This window comes from Stegodyphus dumicola, chromosome X1 (genome assembly GCF_044657685.1).
Source record: "Stegodyphus dumicola isolate Sdum_Otavi_A_Nest chromosome X1, ASM4465768v1".
NCBI classification, from domain to species: Eukaryota; Metazoa; Arthropoda; class Arachnida; order Araneae; family Eresidae; genus Stegodyphus; species Stegodyphus dumicola.
The window spans coordinates 202555994-202577713 of record NC_140780.1 but is presented as its reverse complement, the minus strand read 5'-3'; the positions used below and the strand labels follow the sequence as shown (position 1 = coordinate 202577713).

The following is a 21720-nucleotide window of genomic DNA, read 5'->3' as shown; positions in this document are numbered from 1 at the left end:
AGAAATTAAGGATAAAAGAGTTTGTAAGAAAAAATGAAGCATTTGTGTAGTGAGCTACGGACGTGTACACCGATTTCCAAATGAAAGGCCTGGCTCCCGAATGCACAGTTGGACGGAGACAAACCGGTGGTGGGGGGTATTATGGTGTGGGCAATGTTTTCATGGACCACATTAGGACCCATAATCCCAATATAACAATCCCTGACATCTGTGCACTTTGTGAACATCATTGCAGACTAGGTTTACCCAATCACAACATCAGTGTTTCCGGTGGGGGATGGTGATTACCATCCAATAGACCATTTGTGGGCCACCTGGAAAACCAACTTCGTGCTGCCGTGCTACCCCCTCGCAATGTGTGGGAGTTGCAGGACCAGTTGGTTAGCGCTTGGTACCAGATACCTCAGACTGTGCATCAGCACCTTGTAGAGTAAATGCCACACCGAGTGCTGGCAGTTTTAAGGGCTAAAGGGGTCATAATGTAATGATTCTTCGGTGGGTGGGTGTATATATATATATATATACGAAAAAATTTACCTGGAATATGTAATATGATATATATACTGGAAAAATTTAGAGTTCATGGTTGAAAAATCTTCCTTGTTACTCTTACTTTTCATTGATGTCATCTTTCTCATTATTCTCTTTGATCATCACTTTTATTATAATGTTTTTTGTGTGTTTCTATTTCTATGTAAGTGTGTGTATATATATATATATGTTGTTGTTCTGTAGACAAGCATGGAAGTTCTGGATAAGCCTGTCTTTGTCCCACCGAGGAAGAGAGGTTCTAAATCTTCATCCAGGTCTAGTAATGAAAGTCTTCAGATGCTTGGAATGGGATCTGTTAATAATTCCTCATCTCAGAGCTGTACTAAAATTGATCATCGAGCTAACAGGAAATTGCATCAGCCAGTTCCTCCAGAACAGGTTAAAGAACGGCCAAATGTTAAAATTAATTCCAATTCCCAAATTCATAAAGCAGGCTCTCCTGGAAAGAGATCGCTTACATATCATAATCAGTCTACAAAGACAAATAATGGTAGAAGTGATGAATCAGATTTAAACAGTGATGTGTCTGATTGTGTACATATCAATGATAGTGGTTATGCGGAGATAGAATTATCTAATGAACGATCTGCTTTAAATTCACGTTCAGTCTCTTCTATTGGTTCATGTGCAGGAAGTTTTGTCACCATGACAGGTACTGTAAAAAGAGGGCGTAAGAAAGGACAAACGATGGATATGAAAGTTCAGATGTCACGTGAAGAACTTGATGAATTAGAGCATAGTATAATGTCTCAACAAATTGAAGATGATGATAGATGCTTCTTTGGCTTACGTAAAGGGCCTCATATCCTGACTCTGAGTTTAATTCTAGTCCCTTTTGTCATGATTCTGTCGGCAGCATATTCTTTTTACATGGGAACCATGACATGGTATAATATCCTTGTATATTTTAGTGAAAAGAAAACAATTTTTCACAAGATATTTGTTAGCCCCTTGTTGATTATTTCATATCCGTTCTTAATTACTCTATCTACAATTGGTCTAGGTGTATATGCCGCTGTTGTTCAAATTTCCTGGTACTTTGATAATTGGAAACGAGAAGTCCAAGACTGGGAAAAAGGATTTTATGGATGGTTGTGTGGTGTTGTAGATCTTGAAGATTGTTCTCCATATGAAGTTGTTATATTAACTGAAGTGTTACCTCCTCCTGAAGAAGTTAAGCAGAAGCAACAAATTGCTGATACAGCTTTGTAATTATTATACATGTTTGTACCTGTATTAAGTTCATATGAATTGTATAAGAATTTTTCTCTTGATTTTTTTACTACTACTTTATGAATTTATTTTATATGTATTTGTAATTAACAATTTTGCACACTTCTTTGAACAGTTTACATATAAATTTAATAAAATGTTTTTAAGACACAGTATGCAGATTGCTGTCAGAATCAGCTCGACTGCAAATTGATGGATGTAGAGTTATACAAGTTCAAAATATACTGTAGATTTATTTACTTAAAATTAGAAGTTTTAAAGCGAACGTTTTGTTTGGCATGTTTTTTCTAATGTATAATCCAGATTTTAGTATTCCTTATATTACTTATGGTGAAATCCATTCATTTCATTATTATGTTTGCTAGAAGCTGTATGGTAGGATAACTGGTTTAAAATACTTCAGCATCAGGATTGTCCATTTGGTATCCTGCCTTATCTGCCAAGTCTCATAACTGACATACCAACTATTTCTGATGTTTAGTTATATTATTCTTGATCTGAAATGCCATCTTTTTAGCGAGTTCACATTTTTTAAGCAAACATTTTGCCAGGTATTATTATAGCTATCTTCATTTTTGTACTTAAAGTAGTTCTATTTTCTAATGTTTTTCAGCATTAATCATTGTATTATGAAGACTTTACAAACTTTTGCTCTTTAGTATTTCACAGCAGAAAATTTCAGGAATTCACTTTCAACAGCACATGCTGTTAATTGCTATATATATGCAAGTTATGTGTAAAAATTTATTTTTTAATAAAATTTTAATGTTATAAGCATATGCAGATCTGTGTAGTATTAATTAAATGTTGTCCAGTGCAGTGATCTCATCAAAGTAAACTGCATTATGGCAAAAGATTTTATTTCTAGTTTTAGTAACTGCTTTAGAGCAATTTGTTTATAAAGCAATATCTTAAAATATGGTTCAAAAATATTAAATGTAACTTACGTTTTTTTTCTGCTTATTTACATCAGTTGCTGTAGAAGTTAAATTTTCTGTCGACTGATATGGCCATCTGAGTGAAGTGTGTTTTACTTCTAGTTCTGAGGTATGATTACTTTGAAACTGATATATGGTCAGCTTTTGAAAGTTACAAATGAAGTTGTGGAAGAGTGTATGGCAAGTAAAGTTAGTGGAGTTTTGCATTTGTAATTTACTGTAACTGGATGTTGAATCAAATATTTTTGGTGTTTTTCTGTTAACAAGGCACCACTTAGCATTAAATTTAAATGTTGGCTGGAAATCTTAATTAAATGGCAGCAACCCTAATGATATGTAAAGCATCATAAAAAAATAATTTGTAGTAACAATAATATGTCACATAATATATATAATGTTTAATGTGTGCAATGACAAATTTGCATGGTTAATGGATTTTTACAAGCAAAAAGAGATTCCTATGTATATAATAACTGCTGTTCTCTCCACATACACAACAATTTATTTTCTCTTTAAAATATCAGAGTATTGTACATATCCAGCTCTGTGCATAGGCTTAGCATTGTGCACATTAAATTCTGCACAGCAATTCATGATGCAATGTGAACAGGCTGCCACAGCTGGTGTCTGGTACCTCCTTAACATCCAGTGTTTTAATACAAATAAAATTGAAGTCCAAAAAAAAATGTTTCTAAGTGCAAATGTTAAAGTTTTAGTTCTCCAGCTTTAGAAACATCATTAGTATTAATTTTATTCAATATATAATTTACGATGTACTTGCAGTTCTTGCATAGTCTGCTATTAATAGAATTCATCCCATTGTTGTGACACCATGTTTATCTGTAATGGAAGCTAAATCGTGCTTCTTTGCTGCAATTTCTTGGTCAATAGGATAATATGTATAACTTTTTTAACCATTATTTTGATTTCAAAAAATTGGTATGTATATTTTTTAAATAATGCTTTACTTATATGCAACTTTTGAGACTGTGAAATGCAAAAGTGTTTTACTGAAGTAATATAATTTTGCTATGCAAATGATCATAATAATGACATAGAGAAGAAATATATGTATTTAAAGGAGAAAATCTATACATATCGTTTAGGCATCATTGAGGAAACAGAAAGACTGCAAAAGATAATGTCATAATTTTAAATTTTGTGTACTTGTAAAATCCTGTTTAAAAATACATTGATTAATAACATTTTACATGAATATCTGTATATAAAATAGTGGATTTTTAATCAGTGATATTGAAATTTCGTAAGAATCTACAGAATTATAAACTTTTTAATATTTATATGTACAATACTTAGAAAATAAGTGCATATACACTAGATGCTGAGCCTTTTAGTAGCAAATTTATTTTGGATTTCATTTTAGATAATACGTTTGTTTCACAGATTACAAAATTAATTCAGAAAAAGATAGAAAACTGATTGTGGAGTATTTTTAATCTCCTGTGACTGTTTGAATACTTAAAAACATTGAACATATGTTGTTATTGCCTGCCATTTTCTGCAAAATCTTGTGCCTGAATATTTTATGCCTGGCATAAAAATTTGTGCCTAACAGATTTCTTCAGAATCAGAATTATCCTGATTTCCATACCTTTTTCTGCTGAGAAAAATATTTAATGCTGTTTCTCTAAAACCCAAATTTTTGTTAAATTTTCAACAACTTATAGGACCTTGTGTTCTTCTGAGACAGGTCTGAAGGAAAATTTGATAAATATAATTTTTTGATGTAATACTGAATCATTGGTTCAGTGCAATTTTTCTACCCTAGTGCTGTCACTGTCTGCATGTTTTTATGGTAGAAGAGCATAACAATTTACTGACCAAATCTTATCTTTATTATTGACTAAGAAAAGTCATTTGATGCTAAACTGTAGTACAACTTCTGTTTTTAGTGCTATATGATTTCTATAGTTTACTTTTATTAAAATTTTTCTTATGTATTATATGATATTTAGAGATGCAATTCTATGATTTAACCACAATTTTATGACTAAGTATCTAATATCAAAGAGTGTGCATTTGTTGCATCATGCATTGCATGCACATATCACCATCAAAACTGTCCTGTTTCTTCCAGCTTGCTGCCTTTCATTGCTGCGGCACATAAGTATATTACAAATTCCTTCATTTCTTATATGGTAGCAGAAACATAGCAAAAACATCTAATAACTGATGATCATGGTATTTTCTAAATCTGATAGTTTATTTGTTTTGCGCATAACAGATGGCAAACATTCCATGCTTGTGTTTCATAATCATGATATCTGCTCAGCTCATATGATTTACCATTCTTGTGTCACATCTATTTGGATTTGGCTTTAATAACATGATTTTGCTATTTATTGTTACTAACTTTGACTTTTCTAATTAAAATTCAAGAAAAACAGAGACCAATTGCAAGTTGTTCCTTAAAAGCATACATATTCTTTCCTGTCCTCATTTTTGGTTCTTTTAATCCTGGTGTAATAGTGGCCAAGTAGATAAAATTGCTAAACATGGATCTTTCTGATTAGTGAAAAGGCTGAGTGCATTGACATTTTCTGAGTTTTTCACATGGGTAACATAATACAAGTCTCCATAAATTAATTATTAGTCAAGAGATAATGGGCATATATATATATATATGTATGTTATTGATTGAAGTTTAGAGTTACAAAATGGATTCCTTTTTTTTAATGGTAAAAGACTTAATATTTCAGAACAATTGCTTGCATATGAAAGACTAATATTACATATACAGGGTGATTCAAAATTCATCATCGATATTTGGTAGGAGGTAGGGAATAGGGAAAGAATGAGATTTCACATAAGAAAGTATGGGCACAGATGAATGCATGGTAGTGTAGAGAGCACTGTATATACACAACTTCCATACATAAGCACAGCTGTTTGAGGTGTGCAGCCAGTCGTCATTCGACTAGGTGACTTTGCAGAAGTAATATGAACTAGTAATGCATGGAATGAACTTGCAGATATGCATGTAAATGCCGGCAATATTCCAGAAGGTCCGGTTGTCCATGCAACACCATTGTGTCTCATGCATTCTAGCACATGGTCAGCAGTTCGAGCACCTGTTGTAAGTCTGTAAAACCAATGCAAAGAAATGTTACATGTAAGATAGTAAATGTGTTTTTTTTTTTTTTTTTTTTTCTTACTACTTCCTTTTTATGTGTTCTTTCCATTATTAAACTGGGTTCATTTTGCCCTACTACAATGCATATGCACCCATGCATTCCTATGTGAAATCTCCTTTTCCTATTTCCTACCTCCCCACCAAATACTGATGATGAATTCTGAATCACCGTGTATATGCATGCAGCAGTAAATTTCAATGTAAAATGTTATAAGTTTCAAAACTGATAAACTAATTAGAATGTTTATGAGACTAATGAATATCAGATTTTAATTTCTTTAAAAATATTTCTTAATAGCAAGTAAGATTTTATTTCTTTGTTATATGAATCTAAGTAATTTCTGTTGTGAAATGAAAACACACAAAGCTGTCATAAAATTATAAATTAATGGTATTGTGGTTATATCCAGCTTTTATAGCTGAGATTTTAATATAATTTAATTGTAATATTTTAAATTGAAAGCTGTAAAATTTGATATCCCAGAAGGACTTCATTTTTTTCAATTACTTTATCAACATTTTATATTACACATGCCTTTGAAAAAGACAACCTGGAATATTGAAAAGAAAATGCTCTGAAATTGTTAAACATAGCAAAATGATTCAAATTAAAATGCCAAAAAATAAATGGCATCTAATTATAGTTGATATTTGCTTTATTTATCATATCGCAGATCATGAAACTGTTTGGTCTTATTATGCATCTGCTGAAGTAGGGACTTGCTGTTGTGATGGTTTCTTCAGTCCTTTGCCATAGATGGAGACCACAAATATTGCCATCCTACATAATGATTTTGGCAATTTAACTGAAATAACTGTTGAACGAATCGGTCAGTTAAGAGTGTAGTTCTGGAAACTGTTCTACAGTGCTAGGTAAGATAGGGGATTCCAGTAAAATAGGAATGGATTGATCCACCTTTTTTTGAACAGGCACTGAAGAAATTGCATACATCCTTACCCCCCTCTCTGACCAGTTCACCTAAGTTTAGGTTGTTTTTGTGCATTTAAACATTCGACTTCTTTTGTTAAAATTGTGATATGTGAGCATCCCAAATTCATCACTAATTAAAAATATAAATGCAGTAGTTTTCATAATATGCTATTCTTAACTGATTTTTCAAATGGGACTTAATAAACACTGGAATGAAAATTCTTGGTATCATATGTGCGAGTACCTTTCACCTTCCAATGAATTTTGATTTCACCAATATAAACACTGACTGCTAAAATTAGATTACATCGATAATGCTATCTAACTTCATTCAATACTTCCACTTTTGTCATAGTAGCTGTATTGGTGGATTTACAAATTGGGAAATCTGTTCACCTGAACTTTTGGAGGTATCTCATCTTAAAACACATGGTAGGTTTTCTGTTTTTAAAAAATTAAGTAGCATAAATTTGCACTTTTTGGAATGCAGGGCTCCTCACATAATTGTGACTTCAACATCCCAAAAATCTGTCTTCGAGTACCTGGATGTATACTTAAATCTTGAAATAATGTAAAACCAATTTATATTAAAGAGGTATGTTTTCTTTTGATATTGAACTTTTTCAGCATTTTTTTAATTAAATGCATTTTTTAGCTTTCTTTTGTAATTTATGATGTGAAGATTCTCTGTAAGGTAATATAAATTAAGTGCCAAATATTTTTATGTTAATTTTTATTGTTATCTCTCTCTATATATATATATATCTGCGTGCATTGTAATTTTGCTCATAAAATATGCATATTTAATTTTAAGCCAAAGATGAGAATGATCAAGTTGAATACTTATAATGCAGCAGTTATAAAATTAAAATTTTATAGCATGATATTTGCTGATAATTTTTTGTCAAATTCTGTCAACATGGTTCATCAGTCGTACAGTTTTGTCATTAAATTTTTATATCTGTAGCAGTTTTTTAAGGTAATTATTTATATCTAAAATATTGTTGCACCTGCAATAAAAAGAGGGATTCATTTATCCGTTACTAGAATACGTTGTTGATGTTAATATCAGTATTTGTAAAGTTGGAAGAGAAATTGGTAATACTATCAATGTAAGATTTATGTTGTTGATGATGAAAGTAATTATGCCATATTAAATAGAGGGAGCTGCAGTCATTGTGTGAAAGCAAGACTGTAAATATGATATATTGCCTCTGATATTCTGTGATGATTTCTAAGCACATGTAGGGAATTAAGACTTCTTTCCTGAAATTTTGTGTGTAGACTGTAAATGGAAGTTTGTAATCGAAAAAGGATTAATAAAAGTGAAAAAAGAAAAGTCATTGGAAAATCTTGTAACTTTGTTGAAATGAGAGAGTATTATGGTTCCAAATAGATTCTTTAGATAAAAGAAGAGATGTTATGAAATTGATAAGTGTAAGGATGAGTAGTTTGATCTATATATATAATATGGGAAGTGCATGTGTTTACATGTATAATATATTCATGGATGATGAAATTAGCTCACAAACAAGAAGAAATTGGATAGAATTGAAATTTTGGGGCCATAATGATGGAAATGAATAATCTCCATGATCGTAAAAATTGAGCAGCAGGACAATTACAGAGTGGTGTTCTGATATGCAATAAGTCAGCTTCAGTAATATATTGCACTGTATCATGCTGCAGGTTGATCTGCTGTAAAGTCAGTTGACCGTTTGGTCTGTATCAAATGGATCTGTGCTTATTGGAAGGTGGCTGCAATGTCTGAATTGTTTTTTTCAACTGCTCCTATGCATCTTGATAAGGGATATTCATATCATTTAACCATGATAATGTCTGGGCATAACGTTTGCAACCCTTAAGCAAACTCTGCTGTGTGCAGCAAAACATAATCCTACTGGAATGTTGCACCTAGAGTCGTTCAGAAATGAGAGCATATGAAACTGTGCAATTTCATCAATGTATGCTAAGACATCAGTGTTCTACATGACGTTACTAAAGTAAACAGGCTATTGTAAATTGTTGCCCTTCAAACAATAATTAATGTCTACGTTAGGGAGAGTATATTGCTTCAGGGCTTTTTTGCGATTTTGTCATTGGCCAAGAGACCTCCACAGTCGAATATGATGATCATTGGTTCCCGAAAACAAAGTGGCACAGATCTGAACACCGCACATCACCTGTCTGCTGTACTTTGTGTTGGTGTGGGCTGGCATCATTGCAGACAGAGCCATCAATGTTCGGTGGTTGATAGCAGTATACATAAAAAGACACTAGGATAACAATTTTGCTTCCACAAGGCATCTAGAAATCATTTGTTGGCATGCAAGAACTGTTATATGTGTGTGCATTGTGGACTAAATTACCAGAGCATCCTTTTGAGCTTGGTGCACTGTCCTTTAGTTCAGTGCTTCGCAACCTTTTCTCACCTGCGACGCACAAAAAATCTTTCTGGAATTTCGTGGCACACCAAAGAGTTCCGAGTTATCAAGGAAGTGCCGAAAAAATTCAACTGCTGACACACTTACAATCACACACACAACCACACGACAGTGAAATTTATAAAAACATTTAAAATAGACATTATTAAGGAAAAAAAATGTCATTGTGTATTAAATACATGATAAAAAATTGCAAAATGTCAAATACATGTATTTGATTGCGGCACACCTATATCCTACTCATGGCACACCAGTGTGCCGTGGCACACCGGTTGAGGAGCACTGCTTTAGTTCAGTTTTCGTGTGGTTTCCTGGTCTGCCCAGATCTGGCCCACTATTACATATCCACTGCTTGCAGTACCATTGGACAACATTATCATAATGATTTATATGGAGCATCCTCTTGTAATTTTTGGCCACTTCATAAGGTCTGTCTTGAAGCTTGAGAGCCCGAATCCATATCTCTATCATCTACCTTGCATTCTTATTCTGTACTCTTGCTTGCAATGGTCAATGCTTTTCTTATCCACTAGGCATGGACTACATGCCACTTTGTGTTTGCAATGCCATTGTTGGGTGCATGGTTATGTGCAATCACAGCAAACTTGTATCATTCCTCACTGCACTTTAGCTATTTACATAGTTTTGCACTTGTTTGTTTTCTTGTCTGTCTGCAAATTTCATTGTCCATAAGAACATTTATTTGTTCTTTCTACATACAAGTTGAAACACATCTAAACCATGCATATTTTACACTTTAGATTATAAATCACCTGTCAGTCATGTTTTGCAAATTATTTCACATTTCGATAGTAGTGGCAATTATTTATTAAAGCGAGAGCTCCAATGAATACATCCCTCCCTATAGTTCGATGACTGTCATGTATTTTGCTGTAGTCAGTTCAACAAATGTTACTTAATGTCTGTCAGTTTTCGTGAGTTAGTATTACCTAAAAAAATATTCCTAGCATAATTATAAACTGGATAAAAATCTGAGTTAACCTGTATTTTTTAATAAATAAAAACATGGCCATTGTTTTCAATATTATGATTCATTGCATGTTGATCGCCTTTGCTTATTACAAAAATGTAAGATTATTTTAACAATTAGTCATAGAGTGCATCACACAGTCAAGATATACTCATGAGTGATTCGATTTTACCTTGAAAAGTGAAAAAGAACATGTAAAATATACAAGAAGCAACATCGTTAATTTGTATTTTTGCTATATATCGTATTTACTCGTATATTCCCTCTTTCTTATTAATTTTGTCATTTTATTGCTTGAAAACGGAGAGTTAATATAGTGTGTACTATTTCTGAAGACGCAGTTTTAGTGATAAACGTAGCACATTAAAAAGCTCACATAAAGACACACTGATATTATCATGTTATGTATTTCAAAGAATTTATCAATTTGAATAATATTATTTTTACTTATGAAAAGTGCTTTCCTATTTGTACATATATTTTTACATTGTTACCATAAATCAGAAGTTCCTAAACCATATACTGAAAAATACAGGTGGGAGAGGATATTTGAGTAAATACTGTAAACCTAATTTAGCAATATAAGTTTTCCACGTGTTGCCCAGTTTTATATTAGCTGGTAAATATGCCTAAAAGAATTTTATGCTATTTGACAACAGAGTTCGTGCAATAATTAGATATTTTTTAGACAAACATTTTTATCTAGTGTTAATGTAATCTTTGCCATATTCCTAGACATCTGTGCAGTATTGTTCTGTACTAGATAATGTTTTTATAAAACCATATTTTAAATGAAGATATTTTTCAATTAAACCTGATTTATTTTAACAGTAGGTTAAGAGTATCATGTTTGAGACATAAAAATTACGAAGCTTGACATGGCTTTCAAAAAAGATTGCTCCAGGACTTTTCTTTCCCTCCTTGATCCTAGTCTTCTATTTTCAGTTACAGAGTCTGTCAAACGATGCCCTTCAAAAGAGCAAACAATATTCTGCCTGAATTGACAGAATATTTTTTCTTAGCTTCCATATTTGTGCTAGCGTTTCTTTTAAAACCGTATTCTTTTTGTTTTTAATATAGCTTAATTGCAGTAATAAAATTAACTGACTGTTTTATGTTGGCCAATTTAGTCTTTGAAATCTATTTGTTATCTTACTTATTGTGTGGTTTAATAAGTTGTCTTATAAAAGATTTCTATTTAAGCATAGAAGTCACAAGCAGATTTCAAAGTTTGAAGTTGTGAATTTTTACCTATTGACTGCTGCAACTTTTGTGTTCAAAACCAAAGATAAATAGTGTTAAAATATTTCATGTATTTAAAAAAAATAAACAAGTGTATTGATGTTGATTTTTGCATGCGAATAAAAAAAAAATTGTGTGTCTAATTGAAAAATTTTTCTTTTCTGCTGTTTCATACTTTCTGCTGTGTCTTATCACAAATATGCAGTCGAACATCAAGTAACTGGGAATGTAATTCGTATGGATGTTCGAAAAATCTGGAGCGATTGCAAATTTTCTGTAGGTTAATTATGTATTTATCTCAACATAACCGACTTCCTTCCTGCCATTTTATTCTACTTTACTTTAAAATGATGCAGTTATAGATTTTTCGTTTCCAGAAAGAAGTATACATAACAATATTTGGGCAAATAATTTTACACAGTCTATTTCTGTTTCAACTAAAATAAAACAGCAAAATTCGTTTTTGTTGACATGAGTCCTAAAACTAAACATATTTGCTTATATTTTTGCTACATCAAAAGATCTGATGTGGGCATCCCATAACTTTCTTGCACAGCCTATTAAATTACAGACATTTTTTGCTGCTCTTCATTTAAACTTATTTCCTCGGATTATTCTAGCATAATTAACTGATAACTCAAAACAAGTTGAAATAACAATAAAAATTGCACATTTTGAAATTAAATATCGGTTTTTCTCTTACAAACTTTTAATTTTATTTTTTCATAAGGAATATAAGAATAGGAACCTGGAGACCGCATTACAATTTAGATTTCATTTGTCGAAAAGAATTTTTTTTTTAATTTGACGTTACCAAAACATGAATGTTTTCGTCATTTAAAACACTTCTGTTTTTTGCTAAAATTATTTGAAAGTAAGAAAGACGTGACTTTTTTCCCGGTCCTGCACAATGAAGGGAAAGGAAAATAAGAAGTTCGCCAAGCAAGCTATTCTTGGCGCAAATTGAAAAAAATCCTCCAAGCTAAATTTTTGAATTTCTCCGTAAATTTCGCACCAAATTTTACATTATGAACAATAACTTTCCAAAAAAGAAAAGGAAAATAGGATGCTATAAATTAAGAAGTTCGCCAAATGAATTATTCTTGACCCAAACTGAAGAAAATGTACCAAGATAATTTTTTTTAATTAAAAATTACAAAATTTAATATCTAGGGATAATTTGAGTGGTATAATCGAAATATGAAAAAAAATGGCATGCTGTTTCAAAAAAAGTCCTAATTTGTGTCCAGAGTCGTAGCTAGGGTTTTCATCGCCCAGGGACAGCTGAAGATTTCGCGCCCCCTACTGCTTGCCAAGGATGGAAAACATTTAATTCTAAAATGTTGTAACATCAGTTTGGCGCCCGGGGACAGATCCCCCCCTCTAGCTACGCCCCTGTTTGTGTCAAAATACCTATGTTAGAACAATGCTATATATAAATCTAATATGTATCTTAAGTCGCGCTTCCGAGACATGAAAAACGCAAGTTGAATTTCGTCAATCGGCCTAGTAGAACGAGAGATATAGAATTATCTTTTTTTTTTTTTTCGCAGTGTACATACAGATTTTAAGAAAAAATGCTTTTTGGAAAACAGGAGTCCTTTATTCTATGCATACGTACAGACGTCACAAAAAAAAATTGTCTGAAGTGTATTCGGGAAAGGTCAAAATGGATATCTCCGATAAAATATGGTACTCGAAATTTTTCGCAGTCAGCAGATCGAAGACGTTACTTTGTCTTGATGTAAGCTAGTAAAAGTCACAATATGACAATGCTTAGTTTGCACATATAATATAAATTTCTGATTTTAATGAAACATGAATAATCTGAAGACTTCAGATAACACTCAATTCCTCGAAGAAGTACTACTGATTGAAAAAAAATTCTTAAAAGTAGTTCAATACCTTTCTTGCCTAAAAATAATACGTCTGTTTAATGCTAAAGAAAGTAAAAATTAGTAATAGGAATTAGCTTTAAGTAAAACATGTAGTACTATATTTCTGAATTTCAAATGGATTTGGGCAAAGCACTTGCAAACGAACGTCAAACGAAACATGCTCCATCATAGCTGAAGAAGGATGTTCTGTTCAGCTCAACTCAACTTACAAATATATCGCTAGAACTATTACACAAAAGTATAATTTTGCCGGCTCAGTGAGAATTAAGCCTTAAGGCACGTGACGATAAGAGTTTTCTGGCATGGTTTCATGGTAGGAGGTGTTAGCACCAGGGTACCTGGACCCAAGGCCTTACCCCTTATTGAACAATTTGGGTATTTATTAATTTTGCAAGCCATAAAGTTAAAAGTATAATGTAAACAATGATAAAAATTTTGAAGTTGGGAATACTGCTAGAAATTTGTAATAAACATTAAGTGCGTGAAAGCAGTCGAAAGGTGAAAATGTCAAAGCATCTGGGAAATTGTTGGAGCTGGTGACTTGAAATGCTGTAAGAGAGTTTCTTAATACATGAGAGATAAGGCAGTACAGAAGCATTCTGTGAGATACAAATTGGAAATTAAATTAAGTAAATACTGTAGATTAAGACACTGGTAATGTAACTGTACTTTTAAGATGGGAAATAAATTTACTGAAATAAGTGGGGTGAGAATCATAAGCTATGGCAATATACAAGAGTGAAAACCAGTAACCAGCCGAGAATGTAATAGGTAAGATGTCAAGATACATACATAATAATGCTAATAAGATATAGAATATATATATTTCTTAAAGCTTATATATAAGAAATATTATACGCTGGCATTACTTTGCATAAATATTTCTTCAAATAGGTTAAATAATAGGAAAAGTTTGTCGATTGGGTTTTCCGTTGATTGAATCTCTGGCATTTTGGCAGAAATTTTCATAATTATCTTAGTGAGAGTCCTTTGAACAGATTACTTATTTATTTAAGAAGATTGAAAACTTCACCCAAGGAACTCAGGTTAAAGTTCTTGCTGTTATTTTTGTTTATATCAGAATTACTTGGTTTTGATGAATATCTATTAGCCTTGCTGCCGTTTTGGGTAATATTTGCATAAGATATAGGCCATTAGTGGCTTGAGAATATAGATTTTCTTTGGACTTCGTAATTGCATTTTTGTCATTATGCGAGTGAAGATTAGCATTGTTTTTGTTAGGTTTAGGGAACTTTGGAAACTTTGTGCTCTGTGGTGAGCGGAAGATCACGAATGACAATTTTAAGAACTTTCTCGTCTTGAAGGTGATAAGTGTGTGATTTAAGTTTTTTTTTCCCTTTAAGACATGTCTAACATGACGATGTCAGTCTGGATCTGGAGCGCTGACATGTAATTTATTTCCTTTAAGTTGGCCTGTGATACGTTTTCGCGTTTGATGACTAAGTGTAGGCAGATACTGGTCTGAATTAGGAACGTCATCTATCACTATGAGTGGGACTTTTTTCTGTCTTACATCACTCTGAGTGCTGTTTTTATGTTGTTGTTGTTGTTGCTGTGTGGTTGTTTCAGTTGTTTGTTGATTTTCATTAGTTTCATTTTCCACAGGTTCTGGGTTTGTCTGTAAGTTCATTTCCTGCATATCATTTTCTAAACCGTTGAATCGGTTTGCTATTTTTACGGAGGGTTCCCCACTGTCCGTATCAGAATTTGAAGAGTAGGATTGCCTACGTTTATGTCTGCGTCTTTGCTCTTTGATTGGAGCTCCTTGCTGCATTTTCGTTAATGGCCTTAACCGTTTCTTCTAATTCACGGATACGTTTCTCTCGGTATTCAAATTCAATTTGTGCTTGATTTTCATCTAGTGTCCTGATTTTATTCACGATGTTTATCATCATATTTTATAAATTATCCTTTACATATGTGCCGATCAAGTAGGAATTTTTGCATTAATTCGGCTAACTTACCACATTCTTCTACTGTCGAGGCTATGAGAATTTGCTTCTCAAGTGTGCTGAGAAAATACTCAGTTTGTCTCTTATCACTAATTATGGGTTGCAAGTCCGTTATCGTAAATAACATTTGTCCATTTGGTAACCTTGGAGGTGAGGGTCTCTCAATTTCTTGTATATCTGGCGGAATTGAAACAGAATCCTCAACGTGTTTGCTCATTGTACATCATGTACTGTACGCTTGCGAGTACCAATCCGCAGGAACAGGACTAAAAAAACAAAAAATCAGAGAGCCACTTTGCCCGCTCCACGCTGGGTGTGCAATAGGTGGAATCTTCGATGAAAGTACCTGGTGCCTCTGTCAAGCGACGATGCGCAAGCTTAGAGGGGACTCCAGTTACATAAAATCCGAAAACTTATCTAAGTTAATACCTCTTTATAGACAGCAATAAAACGTATAAAAATATAGCACAAGCAATTTGCATATCATAGCAGTTTTAGCATAAACAGGCAAAATCTCCGGTACCAAAGCTGCCGTCGCTAGGCTTAGCGCATATACGAGGTACGAGCGAGGGGAAAATTCGTTTTCACTCTCTCAGTCAAACCGGTTCGTCAGCAGAGAAGAAAAGTGCGTCTTATCAGCTCGGTGACTCTCGCTCGAATCCTTGTTCCACTTGGTATGCCGCAATTATCCTGCGAGAAAACACAACGTGTTCCGGCTCTCTGATGTAATGGTCGATGCGACACATAACGATGAAAGCTCCGAACTAATGAGCCCTGGCTGGGCGTAGAGGCGAAGGTAGATAAGAGGGCACGTAAGAAGCAGCAGTTCTATTGCATTTCATTTGATTGGTCGGCGAAGCTTGCAGGTAGGTATGCACTGTCACGTGCTGAGCAGAAGTCATCTGATAGGATCTTGCATACTTCTTGAATTGCTAAAGCAAAATACAAGAAAGTTCAAACTAAGGGAAAGTTAAACTATGTACAATATTTACATTATTTAAAAATTTTGTGAAGTTTCAGAAAAGCCCGTTAGCAACTACAGTATCCATATCAGGTCGGAAAGTTCTGGTTCAGCATATGAGCTGCAAAGGATCGAAGGCAGCGGTCTTCGTTAAGTAACTCATAATGAAACGTACCAAAATAGTTCAGAGTTTCACAGTTTATGGATTTAGAGAAGAACCGCTCGTTAACTTTCTTAGGAATCTATCTATATCATCAATTTTTTTAATTCAGTGTGAAGTTGATCATTTCTCACATAAAAAGGCGCATGTGTCATTATGAGGAATCTGGACTGCACGATTTGTAGCTTACGTATATCCTTGTCTGTTGCAGTCGCCCAGGCAGGAGAAGCATATGTTAGGATGGGTCGGATGGTAGACGTAAAAATCAATTTCTTCTTAGCCAGATGTAATCTCTATTGTCTGCCAATGACTGGGTGTAGGTAGTTCATGACGTAGAGTGCCTTTTTTTCTAACATAATTAATATGATCACTCCCTGTGAGATGTTCATTCAGTAGAACTCCGAGATATTTTACCTGTTTCACAATAGGTACTGGCTCTCCGAAGAAGAACCGGTTGTTTTTCAGAGCAACCGGTTGTTTTTCGTTTTTTCCTTCTGATAATCAGGAGCTGAGATTTTTGCGATTTTTGCGGATTAATGGCTACCTTCCAGCAGCGGCACCAATCTTTGATCAGAGGAATCTGTTCTTGCAGTTTCTGAATTGCATGATTAATGTTAGCTGATTTGACAGCTAAAGCTGTGTTATTAGCGTAACACGCTAGCATGTATGCACTGTTTGGAGGCTTGGGGAAGTCTGCCACGCAATATAAATACAAAATTGGCCCAACCGTTGAACTTTGTAGGACTCCGGCGGAAATGGGAAATTCACCTGAAGTGGCTTTTCCAATTGCAACATGAAAAGTTCGATCCGATAGAAAGGAGTGCAGGAGCAGAATAAGTTCTCTGTCGAATTGCAGGTCAATCAGTATACAGATGAGCCCCTCATGCCAAACGCGGTCAAAAGCTTTGGCCACATCAAGCATCCCCAACAGCACGGAACGTCGCTGCAACATTGCAAACGTGTCGCATTGTGATGACCTCAATGTCGCAGTAACGTTGTAGGAATGGCTTAATGTCCGCTTTTTTGCGACGTCACATTGCGACGTTGATGTGAAGTCGCATTGTGACACTGCTGTGAAGTCACGCTGCGACTTTGTTGTGAAGTTATACTGTAATATTGTTGTGAAGTCGCACTGCGACATTCATGTAACAACTCATTTCGACTTAATAAAAAGCCATAGAGTGACATGAATGCAGCGTAATAAAGTGTCATCAATATAATGTCACTAAAGATGTATATGAATGTCACGCAACACTGGATTACTTTCCAAATGATTAGAGTGATGAACTCCTATTTTAGAGAACAGGTAACTACAGCAATGTTTTAATGATTCAGTAAGGTATTATACTTTTCAAGGTATTAAAATACGTCCGTAACATTCGAAATTTTTAAATAATTGAAAATATCCAATATAATCATTTGAAATTTTCTCATCTTACTGAGGTTGTATCTCACCCTATTAAGGTTATATAACTGTAATCCATTTATGTTTGTTACATATCTGTGTAAACTAGAGTGTACAGAAAATGCAGAACGTGTTACAATATATATGCTGCAAAAGTGATCTATGGTCATTTTCTAACTTTATTAAATTGATAATACTTTTGAGTATAAGCTGTTCAGAAGCTATATAATTTTGCTTTCATTCTTTGGAATTTAATATTAAAGACAGTTCATATTTTTCCAAAATTTCTAAATTGTATTAAAAAATCTAAGTTCTTATTACAACTTATTAAAATTTAATTTTATTTCTTAATTTAGCACCTTCTTTCCCCCTCTTTCAAAATAGAAATATTTCAAAAAATATTCTTTGGCTTGCGATGTTTATAATAACTATATTTCTTAATACCTTTTTTCCCCTCATTCTAAACAGAAATACTGTAAAAAAATTCTATTTGTCTTGGAATATTTTTAACAGTTTAGCTTTTAATACTGTTTTCTGTTCTCCATTCCCTTTTTCCTTAATTGCTTTCCTTCCAGAAAAAGAGCAAGGTCGTTTTCCGAAGGCTCCCAATCGATATGGAGGCAAATGAAATTGCTGGCATTCTTACGGATTCCGGATTCAAAATTCATAAAGTTACTCAAATGACCAGAAATCGCACCAGACAACCAATGCCGACCGCTTTTTCAAATACAGCTCATACCTACGCCCAATATTGAGGAAATTTACCAGATAACTCATATGTCCCTTTTTATTGTACAAATTCAAAAATATGTAAACAAAAATATGATACCGCACAGCCATAATTGCCAAAAATGGCATCATTCTTCAGAGAATTGTTTCTTAGTCCCCTGTTGCGTGAAATGCGCTGGGGAACATAAAACTGCACTATGCCCCCAAAAAGGATTTATTGAAAGCCCGGTTTGCGCAAATTGCAATAATTCTCACCCGGCATCCTGTAGAGGCTGCGAAAAATTTCCCAAACCCAGAAATTATAATTCCCAAGGACTCAAAAAACTTTATTCTGAAATATTAACCAACAAAGTCCAAAATACTCAGGAATCCCATGTAGCAGAACATACAGCCAATCAGAGCATTTCTCCTTCTGTAGCTGAAGCCAATAGGAAGATTTCTCAAGTTAACCAAACTCATAAATCAAATAATGCAAATTTTATCCCCAATTTGACTAAAAACCTTAGCTCAAAAGGATTTCTAGAACTATTTAAGCTTATAAAAGAACTTGAATCAGTATTTGGCTTTAAACAAATATCCAAGCTTGATTCAATTATCCAAAAACACCTAAATCAGCTTCGAAATACAAAAACGCAAATGGAAAATCTCTGTATATTAGTCCTTATATTAGAAGAGCTGAACGAAACCGATCATGAATAGTTACACCAATAACTTGAATATAGTTACATGGAATGCGCATGGCCTCTCTCAGAAAATTTCTGAGTTGAAAGAGTTTGTAAATGAGCATAGTCCTGATGTTATTTTCATACAAGAACACGTCCTTGGCCCTCAATATTCTTTTCATATTGCTGACTATGATTTGCATAGATATGACAGACCCATAGTAGTACGTACTGGCGGGGGAGTAATTTTGTTAATTAAACGCTCCATTGCTCATTCCAGACTAAAAATCCCACAGCTTTTAGCCTCTGAGGCCGTAACTATCACCATCATACCACCCGCAACACCACCCATCATTTTAGTCTTCTTCTATATACCACCAGCGAAACATGTAAACGATATCGTTGCAGACTTAGAAACAATATTCAAACTCAACAATCGAATCATAGTAGGTGGAGATTTTAACGCTAAGCAACGCGCATGGAACTGCAATTCTGATAATGCAGCAGGTAAATACCTCTACAACTTTGCTAACACAGCCAATCTTCACATTGCAGCTCCACCCTCACCAACACGCTATGTCCCTAACTCTGCCACCACCACTGATTTTTTTCATGTTAAAAAACATAAGAGCACCATCTAATATCGAAACGTTAGATGAACTATCCTCGGATCATAACCAGTCTTCATAGAACTGGACGTTAGAAGCCATAGTACACCAGACAAAAGAACCGTTATTACAAATTGGTTTAATTATACCAAAGCTCTAAATAAAACTCACCACACAGCCAAAACAATACATACGAGTGATGAGTTAGACGTTTTAGTTGCCAAATTTACCAGTGATCTAACCTCCGCATATCAAAATAACACCAGGCAGATTCCTACCAAAAACTTTGTTCAAAACCAAGCCCTTAAAGATCTGATTAAAAAACGGAACCAGGCCAGAAAGCAATGGCAGAGATCAAGGCATCCGGATGATAAACGACTGCTTAATGCTTTACATCAAGAAGTCAGAGATCAAACTCGAAAGCATGCACAAAAACGCTGGGCTAACTACCTCAAAGGACTATCTACAGATGATAACTCAATTTGGAAAGCTACCTCGAGGCTAAAAAGGTGCTACAAAAATATTCCGCCCATTAAAGGCCAAAATGGGATCGTATACACAGAAACTGAGAAAGCTCAGTCTCTTGCAGATCAATATGCTACTCAGTTTACAATTAACAACATTACTGATACACACACTGAACATGCTATTGCTGATACCATCACACAATTCCTCTCAAAACCACGCACAAACAGCAGCATCGTTGTCAACCCATTAGATGTTCTTAGCTATGTCGAAAAAATGAAAATAAAGAAAAGTCAAGGGCATGATAAGGTTACGAATCTCATGATTAAAACAATGGGATTATTAATGATCTGCAGGTTAACCCATATCATTCAATTAATTTTCGATCTGAGGTATTTTCATCTTCAATGGAAAACTGCGGTCATAGCCCTAATACATAAGCCTGGAAAATCTCCGAATCAACCCGAGTTCTACCGACCAATTAGTTTATTGCCTGCATGCAGCAAAATTGCTGAATTCATCCTTCTGAACGAAATCAAAACAGTATCGGAAAGCCGAGGACTTCTTATTCCACAACAATATGGATTCCGAAGCAAGCATTCCATAGTCCATCAGCTATATAGTGTTACAGAAACAATTTCTACAGGACTCAAAGAAAAAAGGCATACAGCTGCAATATTCCTTGACATAGCTAAGGCATTTGATCGCGTGTGGCTCGATGGCCTCATATACAAGCTAATCACTCTGAGCTTCCCAAAGCACATCATAACAATACTCTATTCCTATCTTTCAGATAGACACTTCATTGTTCGTGTGAATAAAACATACTCCACTAAACGTAAACTATGGGCTGGAACGCCACAAGGGTCCCTTGTCGCACCTTATTTATTCAGTTTATACACGAACGATATTCCACACACACACGACACAACACTTCTGTGTACGCAGATGATACTGCGATCCTCTCTCAAAGCGCATCTGTTAACTCAGCTAGTCAACAGCTACAAAATCACATACACGCACTTGAATCTTGACTTCTTAAATGGAAAATTAAGATCAATGTTGACAAAACCATTGCAGTTTTATTTACCAAAAAAAGCAAAATAGATGGAAATTTGGTTATCTACGGCACCACCATTTCCTGGGCCAAGGAAGTCAAATACCTGGAGTTTATCTTGATCAACGACTTACATGGAAGCCCCACACAAAACACGTAACTAATAAGTTTCGAGTCAGTAAAAACTACTCTACCCCCAATCGCTCGAAACAGCGTTTTAGCGCTAGATCATAAATTGCTCATTTACGATACCATGCTTCGTCCCACCATAACCTATGCCTGCCCAGTCTGGGGTATGTTTGCAATTTCACAATGTA

General features: G+C 34.2%; 1 protein-coding gene across 1 annotated transcript in view; it reads left to right on the top strand.

Annotated features, from left to right (window-relative positions):
- The window catches only part of LOC118182024 (transmembrane protein 169), a 37107-nt gene extending 26843 nt beyond the window's left edge, over positions 1-10264 (top strand). Inside the window, exon 3 of the mRNA XM_035351287.2 lies at positions 736-10264. Within this exon, the coding sequence (XP_035207178.1) occupies positions 742-1764 (1023 nt within the window). The 5' untranslated portion in view covers positions 736-741 and the 3' untranslated portion in view covers positions 1765-10264. The remainder of the gene's footprint in view (positions 1-735) is intronic.
- The last annotated feature ends 11456 nt before the right edge of the window (positions 10265-21720 follow it).